General features: G+C 43.1%; 1 protein-coding gene across 1 annotated transcript in view; it reads right to left on the bottom strand.

Moving 5' to 3' along the window:
* Nucleotides 1-12,800, bottom strand: part of LOC144523048 (insulin-like growth factor-binding protein 3) — a 23,245-nt gene extending 10,445 nt beyond the window's left edge. The window contains exons 1-3 of the mRNA XM_078258338.1: nucleotides 12,241-12,800; nucleotides 7,679-7,929; nucleotides 4,887-5,006 (exon numbers count right to left, since the gene is read on the bottom strand). Of these exons, the coding sequence (XP_078114464.1) occupies nucleotides 4,887-5,006; nucleotides 7,679-7,929; nucleotides 12,241-12,604 (735 nt within the window). The 5' untranslated portion in view covers nucleotides 12,605-12,800. The remainder of the gene's footprint in view (nucleotides 1-4,886; nucleotides 5,007-7,678; nucleotides 7,930-12,240) is intronic.
* Between the last annotated feature and the right edge of the window lie 28 nt (nucleotides 12,801-12,828).

Here is a 12,828-nt window from a genome sequence, read left to right as displayed (position 1 = left end):
CTCCTCTTCCTCTCAACACACACTAAACTCTGAAAGAGTACACAGAGAGACGCAGACACTGTCGTCCCATTCACAACCCTCTGCGGGGTGATTCCTGGCCAAACAAGGAAGGAAAAGCCAGGTGGGCGGAAGGGCAGGATGGACAGAATGATGGAGCGGGCAGGCAGAACAAAAGACGGGTGGATGACTGTAGGCAGGGCACAATGGGGGTAATGATGGGTGGGCGAAACAATGAATAAGAGAGAGAACCGAGGAGTGACAGTGAGAGAAAGGAAAAGTGAGAGTGAGTGTGAGACTTTGAGGGGTGTAATGAGTGGGTCAGTGTTAGGCATGCATGGCCTGAACTGGGATACTGGGCCAATTCATATAACTGCTGCTAAAAATAGGTTTCTCTGTAGCCGAGTTAGGGCTTACACTGCCCGACCTTCTCCTACAGTGCTGGGGCATTCATATTACCAACAACATATACACTGGAAACCACACACATACATGCTTGTGACTTTTCCCCTGTGATAGTTGACCCTTACAAGAACATCACAACTCACTGTAGACTTGACAAAGTGGTTGTTCAAATTTGACTTTTGCCCTTCATGTAGATTCCAATGGATTCCAATAAAGAATTCTGAGTGGAAAAGCGTCAGACAATTTTCTGCAACTTTCGAAAACAGTCAACCAGGTCCACTTCACAAAGCGATCGATCAGGTGTGCGGAGGTGAGGCAGTCTTCAGGATTTCACAGAGGGCTTTTCAACCCGTCTTTGAGCTATAAGCACGTATCCCTTCAGACATGGTCAGACGACACATCGTACAAACCATTTTGTTTTGAGCGTACCCTTCACTACCCTCTTCACTAGGGCTGTAACCGAAATAACACAGTGCCAGGAGTTTCCCTAACATTATAAGGGGTAGGCGCAGGACCCAAGTTTTTTGGGTAACACATGCCGACCTTACACCAAATGACTTTTCAGGTGATTCCGCTGTTGCAGACAAATTTCCAAAATCTTTGATATTATCGTAAGTTTTAAGTCTTGGTGGCAAAATCTTATAGTCTGTAACTAAAAACTCAGTGACATTATGACAGATTGTCTTAAGATGTAAGATGGATGTCTTTAGATGTGAGATGGTTTGGAAGCTTTTCCAACCTTTTAGACACAGATATGGTAATCAAGTCGTAAAGTAATGAGGTGATAATAATGGTCAAAATTATGTAAAATTGCATTTTTTTTTAATTGAAAAACAAACATTTTCTTGATGGAGAAACCCTAAACCCCTGCCAAATCCGTGCACTTAAGTCTTCCACATACCCAGGAAAAACAGAGTCAAGCGTGATTTATAATTCTGCGGAGGCTCCACGCAGAGCTTTCACCATAACCTACGTAAGTGGCCTGAAGTTTAAACTTGTGCGTTGGGGTCTGCTTCGATCTCTTTGAGAGAATAGCAGGGCTGGCGTGTGTGTGCGTGGGGAGTGTGTGGTAGAGAAAGTGAGAGAGTGACGATGATTATCTTCGGAGCGAGCACCGACTCTAGAGTCAAAGTGAGAGAAACAAAGTGTCTCCCCTGTTCTTACTGACCAAGGTGGGAAATCTGTAGAAGGAAAAGTTAACCCTGGCCTTGATTTCATGTTGTTTATGGAGAAGGAGAACCAGGAAATGAGTCGGGGGAAATGCAATGCTACCAAGCTGCGGCCGAGCGACGTGCAGTTACATTTTTCGGGAGGTGCACGTCAGGCTACGCCGTAGGGTCCGGTGTAGGTCCATGTCTCCATGTACCTACGTGAAAAAAAATACTATTTGTATGGTTTTCGCTTGCAGCCAATCACCGCAAGCCTCTTTGATTTGATGCGACGGACCAACCGGTTCTCATTCCCAACTCCTCAAATACTGACACTTAGTCAGTGTCTCTCAGTGTCAGATAGCGACGCAAAAATCACCCTTTAACGTCGTGGTTATTAGCCATTCTGATAATATAGTGTTGATGTTGCTGTCAAGGCAACCCAAGCTGCAAAAAAAGGGGGCATTGTGCGTGTGTGGATGGGTGGGATGAGTCGGGTGTTCAGCTATGCAGTGGGTCTATTTGCATGTCTGACGGGGTCCGTGTCCTGTCCTGTCCCGTGTGTCACTGAAATGTACATTTTTTAAATGACGCCAAATCGGTCCTGACCCAGAGATTCAAAAAGTGACGCCAAGAGTCCTGACCAAGCACGTCGTAAAATGACGCCAAAAAGGAAGCCCCACTGCGTCTGACTGAGACGTTAAAGGAGACTTTTTGCATCAGTACTAAACGCCAAAGGCACCTGACCAAACATCGTTTCTTGACGCGCTGGGAGTGAGAATGTGCTGGATCGACGCACTACTGCAGCAGCTACAACCCATAAAGTCTGTGATGTGGTGAAGCTTGAGCATGGAGTATTTGATGGAGATAGCAGTTAAGCAGGCCGAGATGCTTTCATTCATTACATGTCATTCAGCTGACGCTTTTATCCAAAGCGACTTCCAGTTAAGTGATTTTAACCTACCCAGCACTAGCCTTCACCTACTCCTCCACAATTCATCAGTTTGCTCAGTATATTCAAACTGCCATCGTCTCCCGAAACATGGCAGAATAAAAGCGAGCACGGTTAGCAGCTTTAAGACTCACTAAGCCAACATAGTCTCAAGTGCCAAATGTGAAGAGCTACAAATAACAGCAGTGTGTGTACAGCCATATTTTGGCACAACACAATATGTTTGCAACATACTGAGCAGCATAGTATGCAAATTGTGCTGCAGGAGTGGTTTCACAAGTTTCTATAATCATTTTGATCCCTTTCTTCTGCTGTGAAAACCTATCACCACTGGAATCCATTGTAACCGACATGAGTGTAATCTGACCACAGTTGCTTTTCTTTTCCAGGAACCCAGCAATCTTTTAGGAACTCTGGAACTTTTTCTGTATTTCCACCAGATGAACCTGTTTCCAGTGTTAACTCATCTCTGGAGTTAGTCCTTCTGGTGGCTTTACAACTATGTGTGCAGAGTCTGCAGTACTGCCGTATGATCACGTTCTGGTCTCCCTGATCAAACACAAGCCTCAAAACTGCTTCAACATCTGTCTTTATCCAAAGTAAAAGCAAGAAGTGGCTGTTGCTAATATCACCATGTGGAGTAGGGTTGGGATTAAAACGGAAGTAATGTAGCTGAATTCCTGATATATTCATGGTATAGCCTAAAAACAAGCAAAATATTTCCACATCTGCAAGTCTTACACAATGACTCAATGTTATTGTTTCCTTGTGTGTGAAAACCGTTACCGTTATCTAATCCGTTATTAGGAATGCACAAAAGGGACTTATGTATAGTTCTCATTTTACTTCCTCCTTCCTTCCTGGAACTACTTGGTTGATAAGCCGTGTTAGTTTCCAGTTTAATTCCTAATTACTATTTGGTGCAAAAGGTCCATATGAAAGATGACACTACATATCAGCTTTTACCAGCCACCTTTCAACAGTCCGTGAGTATTTGTTATTAAAAGATTGCAGGTGAAGGAACACTTTAAGATACTAACACAGCTTGTGTATCATGTTTATGGTTATGCCCCCTTTTTCCCTCTGCTCAGTCCTTCACCCATCCAGCCCCTCACCCCTCCTCCCCCCCTTGCTCCCTTCTTTTCACAGTATTGTCACCCTAGACGGTTCACACGGTCTCCTCTTCGCTGTGTTTCCGGTCATAAATCTCTGCAACACACCGTGAAGGCACATCCCTTCAGATGGATTTAACACAACACCCCCCACCTCTGAGAAAAGGGTGACAAGGGCTGGCACACTGCTACACACACACACACACACACACACACACACACACACACACACACACTTTCCTGGTAGGTATTTGTTGATAAAATTCAGGAAAAGAACAAGGAAGAGTCTGATTTTAATAAAAGTAACGGAACTGCACTTTGGGGAAAGAGTGAGGTAAGAATCTGAGAGGATGATTTTATTCTGTGTATGTGTATGTGTGTGTGTGTGTGTGTGTGTGTGTGTGTGTGTGTGTGTGTGTCTGTTATTGCTCGAGTTGGTCTCTGACTCATGGTGCTTGTGGGGGGGGGGGGTTTTGGTGACTCATGTGTTTCTCAGAACAGTCTCTAGCTCAGTGGAATCCCTCCGATAAGGTTCCCAACCTTAGGAAATGGGATGGCGGTATTTATTTGACATGCTGTATGTCTCAGCAATGCCCCACCACACCTCCCATCCATCCTTCATGGACTCCTCTCCCAGGCTTTCAAGTTCAGCACATCATCCACCAAACAACTTCAAATTAATTTTAGCTTCCTCGTTTCTTCCCCGTCTTACAAATGAGCAGGCCATGGGTGGCCCGAGCCTGCTCCACCACGGACAAGAAAAACTAAACCAGTGACAGCCTGTTTGTTTTTTTTACCTCACCAACAGCACCCCACACCTACACACCCTCACCAAAACTACCGCCATCAAACAAGCTCCATACATACACTCCCCTGCCGCCACATCTACCGTGCCACACACACTCCCAGACCACATTCTTACATCCATACCCCCCACACTCTCCCACACCACAAACACACCTGACCGACTTCATTTCCTGTGAGGCATGAGTCAGATGGCTGCAGTGCATTTACTGGAGTAGAACATGGTTATTAGCCATTCTGATAATATGGTGTTGATGTGGCTGTCAAGGCAACCCGAGCAGCAAAAAAAAGGGGGCATTGTGCATGTGTGGGTGGGTGGGATGAGTCGGTGTTCAGGTATGCAGTGGGTCTATTTGCATGTCCGCAGGTGTGTGTGTGTGTGTGTGTGTGTGTGTGTGTGTGTGTTTAAGTGTGTAAGACAGGGTGTGAGGGAAACAGAGAGATGAAACAGCAGGGAGAGCCATTCACCTGTTTTTTCTTGTAGAAGCCCTTTCTGTCACAGTTGGGTATGCGGAAGCCTCTCGGGTTGAGCACGTTGCTGATTTTAAGACTGCTCAGGATGCTCTCCATCTCCCGCCGACACGGCCCCTAGCAACACGGCAAACACACCCGGGCGACGCCAGTATTACACACTCATCCTTACACAATCACAAACATGGAGAACATGAGGAGTGTTCATGCAATTATAGAAGTTCATGGTGAAAATCTTAGACTTAGACTTCTCTTTATTGATCCTTTTGGGATGACTCCCGCAAGGAAATTAGATTTCCAGCAGCAGATTTCAGCAGCTCTTTTAATAAAGAGGTATAAAAAATACAGTATAGAAAAAATACAGTATAAGTATAAGAATAACAATAAACTTTTAGCTAAATATTTTTTTACAAAAAGTAAACAAACAGTAAAAAACAGTAAACTACAGATAAATAAAGGTAAATATATAGGACTGTGTATGGTATTGTGTTATGATACAGTTGATAAATAAATGACATTTATCATAAATTAGTAGTTAAGAGCAGTTAGAGTGTCCAGGTATGTATATGAGTAGATTATTAAGTTATTGCACAGTGAATGAGTGAGTGGCTATGAGTGGCTACCACTCCTTCCCTTCCTTCCTGTTCTGTTCTGTCCTCTTTACCCTATTTCCTTCTCCCCCCGAGTGAGGAGTTGTAGAGTATGATGAGGGACAAAGGAGTTCTTGAGTTTGTTGGTCCTACACTTGGGAAATCTGAGTTCAAAGTTAACTTCCCGAACCCTGAATGTCCTATTAACGTTCCCCTTTAGTTAAAGTTAAGAAGAAAAATAATTTCCCCACACTGTATGATAACATATTTTTGGTATCTCCTATGCTTTGAGCTATATGATGCTTATATTCAAATATATACTACAACTAAAAATGGCCGTCATTTTCATGGCTGCATCATCACATCAAAATTAAAAATGTAAAATTTTAACGTCTTAAACATTTTCTATGTAAAAGTCTCCAGAATTTTTGGAGTGTGAACACTGCTTGTCTGAACTGCATTGAGTTGAAGTGATGATCCCTGTTTCAGTAGGTCCAGGTTGAAGAGGTTATGTCCAAAAATGAGACGTAAACTTTCTGGAAAAAGTAGTACCTTCTTTTACAAAATGTTTGATAGCAAACAACCAAAATGATGTTGTTTAAATGATAGTACAGCAGATAACTTAATGGTACCCTGTGGAGTGTTTGACCACAAATTGCTCTGCAGAGCAGTGTTTTGTTGAGAGATTTCCTATACTGTTTTTATCTTGTGTTTTTTCTGCACATGCACGAGGCTGCACGCACACCACCTACCACAGGTTGACTGTGATATTCTTGCTAACTGCAGCCATATGTCATGAAGAGCCAGCAATGTGTAGGGTTTGATTCCAATAAATTGTCTCAGCAGTTGATTTAAGTGATGAGGTATCCCCCTTTACCAGTCCTGCTAATCAGTGGGTGGAGTCTTTGGTTGAAATAAAAAAAAAAAAATTGCCTTGGAGTTGCAACAACAGCCAGGGATTTTTGCTGCATGTCATTCCCCATCTCGCTATCCCCTGACTTCTTGTCATTTCTCTTGTATCAGCTTTCTACCACGGGCATTGAATGTAAAAGTTGCAGACTGCTGTCTCTCCATGGCATGAGCTCATGTTGCCTATCGACAGAGGTTGGATGGTAATTCAAGAAAAGAAAAAAACCGAGCCGATGGTGAAAAAGCTTTGGAAATGAGTTATGAGATAGAAGATGTACTCAATATGCTTGTTTTATTTCATATGGGTGCCTGACATTTGTTCTAGCACAGCCTTGAAACATGAGGCTGTGGTGCTGAATGTATTAGTGTCTTTACAATTAAGGTACCTTTAAGTAGGTGTTTGAATATAATAACATTTTCAACTTCAATAGCAGAGGTTCATAAAGACTTAACTGGTTAACAAATTACTGTCACACAGTGCAGTGCATGGGTTATCATTATTTTTTTGTCAATTATGTGGTGTATTAAGTAGCCTGACAGGACACAAACACATGAGGCTGCACTGGGTACACGTCACTCCGAACAGGTAACAGTTGTAAAAATGTTGTTTAAATAATTATATATATAAAAAAAATGGTAAATACTCACTGTAGTATACAAGTTAGCAAACTAGCTAGCTAGCAACTGGGCATGCAGCTTATTAGCTGCCCTGCAGTTTTCAATCACTCATTGTGAAACTTTTTTTCACCGGTTATGTTTGGTTTATAATATAGCTACATTTTCGAAACACTATTGGCTGTGAATTTGTCAAAAGATAATTATTGCGTCCAAAATACCAAGTATTGTTAGTTAAAGAGCTAACTAGCTAGCAAAAAAAAAAAGTCTGCTTTCAGCTAGAAAACAACCAAGCAAACCAAACGATAATTAACTGCTCAATGACTCTTCTTTTCTCTTTTGTGTGTAACATTTATAATGCTAATTATTTATTTTTGTTTTCAAAAGGCCAACATTATCAATCTTAAATATAAATTTGTCCAATGATAAATATTGTGAACAAAATGCAAATAGCTTGAGAAGTAACCGGAAGTATATTAGCTAACAAAAAAACTAGCTAGCTGTCCCAGCTCTTCTTCCGTTTGTTTTGTTTACGAGTGACATTCATAAGACGTGGTTGGCAGGAAAGCAGGTCATTTATTTTATTTCACAGTCAACAGCTGTCTTTATGCACCTCTGCCAGTTACTGTTTTTCACTGTTTAACAGAAATATCAATGCCTCAGGGTGTGACTTACATACTCGGTCTCCCTCTTGTTCTCCAGGGAGAAGTTGTGCATGTCCATATTGGCTCCTCCTGACACCGATTCCATCTTGTAGCCCTGAGTCTTCTTGTTCTGATCTTTCTGGATCAACTTGTTGTGCAGCGGAGGTCTGGTGTCCATCGACCCCCGACTGTGCCCACCCTTCACGGTCGCCAGTCCAGGCAACACTGTCATCGTCGCGGTAACGTTGGCACAGTCTTCTTCTATAAGATTTACAGCATTATCTGAAGATGTAAAGGTAAGTCATCAGTTTTAAAATGCTCCATACTTATTTAACGAAGCCGAAGTTAGTATAGATTCATAGATTAAGATAAATGTGGACATTTGGTTTTAGTAGTGGAAAACGTGCTTTATATCTTACTAAAAGCCTCAAGGCAAAAAGGGCAGTTTTGTCACTTTTTCTGCATTGACAAGATAAGATAAGACCAAGTCTAGATCAAAAACCACTTAACTTGTCAAATCTGGACTAGATTAGAGTCCAGAGACTGCTTATATACTATTATATGTTTGTTTTTATCTGGGCTATACATCTGCCCATCGCACACAGTGCTTAAACTACTTAAACAGATATTTTGTATATATTTGTCTTTGTTTTTGTATTTATTGTATATTCTTATTCATGTTTAATATGTTTGTTTGTATGCACTAATCACCAAGGCAAATTCCACGTTGGCTACCTACTGTGGCAATAAACTCCTTTCTGATTCTGTTTTACATCATCTGAATACAGGAAAAGAGAGTGGGATCCCCCTTTTTCTCTGGAGACTAATTGCTAATCTAGTCCAGGTTTGACAAGTGTAAGTAGGGCTGGGCGACATGGCTAAAATCTTCTATCCCGATATAGGTCATTTGATATCTCGATAACGATTACGGTGTAACATGTTTTCTGGTAATACTATAAATAGATAAATAAATAGTCTATATGAAATAACCACATGATAAAGCCTATTTTTGTACACTCTGTGAATTAAATACTTGACAAATGAAACATACTCAGTATCTACCTGTGAGTGCAAAAAAATCAATGAAGAAATTGTTAAAGAACGTAAAGCGTCGTGCAAATGATGTTAAATATTGCAGTAACGTAGTTCGGCCGCTGGTTATTCGATAACAAGATAGAAACGATATAGAAAACATATACCTCCATAGACATTTTTATATAATTTTTACGATATTTATCGTCATATCGCCCAGCCCTAAGTGTAGGCCTAAGTATAGCCTAGTGGTTTTTAAGTTAGACATGATCTTTATTGATGCAGAAGAAACTGTAAAACCACCATCTTTTTTTTAACAAAATGAAGGTTTCACAAACCCTAAAATAGGTTTTAAACAGCCTTAAGGCTTTTATTACGATATCTTAAGATAATACTTTTTCACAACTGCATGTGGTGCAAACACTGGGAATCAGCTCCTAAATATTATAATTGTAATTGTAATTGCTCACTTATTCTGCACTTTATGTAGCATATTGTATTCTGTGTTCTTGTACTGTATTGAATGTGAAACTATTTGTTGCCTTGCACGCCTACGCTTGTCTTGGCCAGGTCGCCATTGCAAATGAGAACCTGTTCTCAACGGCCTAACTGGTTAAATAAAGGTTAAATAAAAAATAAATAAAAAAAAGATCATTTCTTTTCCTGTAACTTACTTCTTAACCTCAGAATCGGAAGCTATGAATCAGAAGCCGACTTCAACGTTGTAGAGTTGTTTTAGTTTACTATTTTGAACATTTTGATGCCAGCAGTGCGCCCTTTTCTTAATCCAACTGAGAACTATTGCCTCAGAGAGGCCTGCTTAAAAGAGACAAAATAAAGTTAGCTCATTGCCTTGTGGGCTGTTTGGAGCCAGAGCTGAAGCCAAGTAATTAACAGAAACATTACGATTTCAAATCCACAAATTTCCACAGCATGCAGACCAAGAGATAGTCACAGAGAGGAACTGAGTGTAAACAAAACTTTTTAAGGACGCGGTGAAGAAGAAAATGTTGTGTATGTGTTTATATGTGTAGGGTGGGGGAATAGGGGATTGGGGCTAAAAGAGGAGGAGGTTAGGGCAGTACGAGGTGAAGTGGGAGATGAGGGAGCAGATATATTAATAGCCTGTGGTGCTGGCAAAGATTCCTGTCAAATCTTTAAAGACAGAGTGGGGACCATCTGACCGAGAGGAAAAGAGGAGGGGGCTCCAAACACTCCTCCCTAATATAGGAGAGAAACCAAACTACCCGCCATGTGCCACCCGGTCGGCCACAGTCGGAGGAGCTAACTGAGCTTGGAGACATCCCGAAGAGGCAGAGGAACGATGGGAACACACATGCAGCAGCCTCACACACACCCAAACACAGTTTTAAACCGTTAACTCAAAGCAGATTTTGTGTTTGAGAGCTGCGGTGAGAGCGGCGGACGGGCATGTAGGGGTGTAGCTCATGTGGGCAGGCAGGCTGGCAGCCCACCCTTTCTCCGTGACCACCTGATCAATTAGTGACGTGGTGGGGCTCCACAGTCTCCCAGGCTCTCCAGAACTTGGAACAACAACCTGGATGTCAACAACAGCATCAACCGGAACACGACAGCGTCACAAACCGACAGATTGATCTTTAACCTGATACACCCTCCACACGGTTTTTCGGAATTCTGCAAAAGAATGTCCATAAATGTCCATAAACATGGACAGAAAAATGTAGTCCTTTTTTAAGATTCCTGCCAGCATTAATTGTTATTGTAAATATAAACTTTTATATAGCCTTTCTAGGAAGTCTGGGGCGTTTTAGATAAACACATTACGCAATTTGTTTGTATAATGGCACAGGGGTAAACAGCACAAACTGCGGTGAGGAGAGCTTGTTAATGTCTGGGAGGAGAGGCTGCTCTGGAGCTGGGGACTGAGGGTGGTGGTGGAAACCACCGGGCTGCATTTACACACTCTGTCCAACAGGGGCGCTTGGGATCATTTCCCACATTTTCTTTCCCATATCCAATAGTGGAGATGTTGGGGGGGAAAAAAACATGCATTGATACCTGTCACACTAATGCTGTTTATTGTGTTCTGCTTTACAAGCCTGCAGTGAAGTGTGATAAGATGGATCTTTTTGCTACAACATTGGAAATAATGTTAGTTTTGTCCTAAATAAAAAGCAGCAATTAGTGATAAGCACATGCGAAATGATACAGGATGAGGGAATGAGAAGTAAAGAGAGAAATATACAGGCATGTGTGTGCATGTGCGCGTGTGTGTGTGTGTGTGTGTGTGTGTGTGTGTGTGTGTGTGTGTGTGTGTGTGTGTGTGTGTGTGTGTGTGTGTGTGTGTGAGAAAGTGCTTGCACACCACACATTACTGTGGCCAAACCAAATAACCAGGAAGATGAAAACACACACAGAGGCTCCTGGAGGCCTGACGTCAGCAGTGCCTAAACACACAACAGTGTGTATTCACATGTAGGTGACATGTGTGCCGTGTCACCAGTGTGAGCAGCATGCAGATATAAGGTATCTCAATATTAGCAGAGACACTAGCATGCAATGAGGAAATATGCAGTTTGGGCTCATTGATAATGACGTTTGAGTGTGTGTTGGACTGTGTGTTGGTTGCTTATAGGGAACTCAGAGAAATGCAGAGAAATGCCCCCCCCCCCTCCTTTGCCACACACCCGAGATGTTTTGTCCCATATCCTGGACCAGGAAAGCACCAGCACATATTTTCATGCTGTGTACAAAAATCCATGAGCTTTACTTCAAGGAAAATAAGGACATTACAGATGACAAGGACATGGTCTGTGCTCAGCCTCAGCTAAATACTGTATACTTACAGTATGTATGTGGCATTCCTTAACTATTGGTTTGAGGGAGCCAGGCTCTCTCTCTCTGTGTGTGTGTGTGTGTGTGTGTGTGTGTGTGTGTGTGTGTGTGTGTGTGTGTGTGTGTGCGCGCGCGCGCGTTAAGAAGAAGGAGTAGTGTTGTCTTCTTAAAAGAAACGATCTGCAACCCCCAAACGACAATCTTTTAATTCCGTAAATTTCATTTAGCATTTTACGCACGATGGTCCAAAGCTATAAGTGCGCACATGAAAAAGTGGCCGTCTGGTGGGAAAGCAACGATTAATTGCTGCGTAACACTCCAACCCATAGCTGTTGTTATCCACTCAAACTTTCTACTATTGGATTTGGGCATTTGTTTAACACAGGCGAACACATCACTGTGCAATATCAAGCCTTGCCCTCCAAAACCTCACGACTGAAATGGTGTTTTACATTGTGACAGGTTGCAAAACATCCCACAGAATACATTACATGCGTGTGTTCGTGTGTGCCTTATATCTCCAGTTGATCAGTCTAAGCATCTTTATCTCATCCATTATAGATAGACTACGCACTTAATCGTTTTTTCCCCCAATGAGCAGAGAACTCCCCGGACCTGGTCAGCACAGCGCAACACCTCGCGGGGACAGCGCCTGTAAGCCCCTAAATAACAACACACGCACAAAAAAAGCAACACGATCATCTACAAGCCATTATAAGCGCAAATAAAAACACCGCGTCTTACCTTGTTTTTGCGCCGGTATGAGAATGCTGTTGAGTTTTTTGGCCGCGGCGCTGGAGCACACTCCCCGTCCCTCCAGCAGAGCTTGCAGGGGTCGGCTTTCCCCCGGCCGATGCTGGCAGGTCAAGCCGGAGCCACAGCGCGCCGTGTACACTCCACACGCCAGTCCCTCACCGAGGGCGCACGTCATGCAGCAGCCGCAGCCGGGCTCCCTCACTCGCTCCGCGCAGTCCATCGGCAGGGGCTTACACTGCAGGAGCGCCCCAGCATCGCACGGCTCGCATCGGACCACCGGCCCAACGGTGCCGGCGAGCCGGGTGAACGCAGCCAGCGCGGCGGCGAGACAAAGCACGCAGAGACCGGGCATTCTGCCGATTAAGCTGGTCACAAAGGGACAGTATGTGAGTTGTCACGTAGGCTTAAGGGGACTCTCTGTGACACAGCGAGCCGGCTAGCCTTCTCCATCTGTATTTTCTTTTACGCGAAGTTCTCGTTTTATAAAGAGCCAACAAGTCACACCCTCCTCCGTATGAATAATGTAAACGGAGAGCCCCGATATGAGGGACCGCTACATCCAGTCTGAAGAGAGAG

The sequence above is a fragment of the Sander vitreus genome, chromosome 9, assembly GCF_031162955.1.
Source record: "Sander vitreus isolate 19-12246 chromosome 9, sanVit1, whole genome shotgun sequence".
Classification (NCBI taxonomy): domain Eukaryota; kingdom Metazoa; phylum Chordata; class Actinopteri; order Perciformes; family Percidae; genus Sander; species Sander vitreus.
This window is presented reverse-complemented; position numbering and strand designations above follow the sequence as displayed.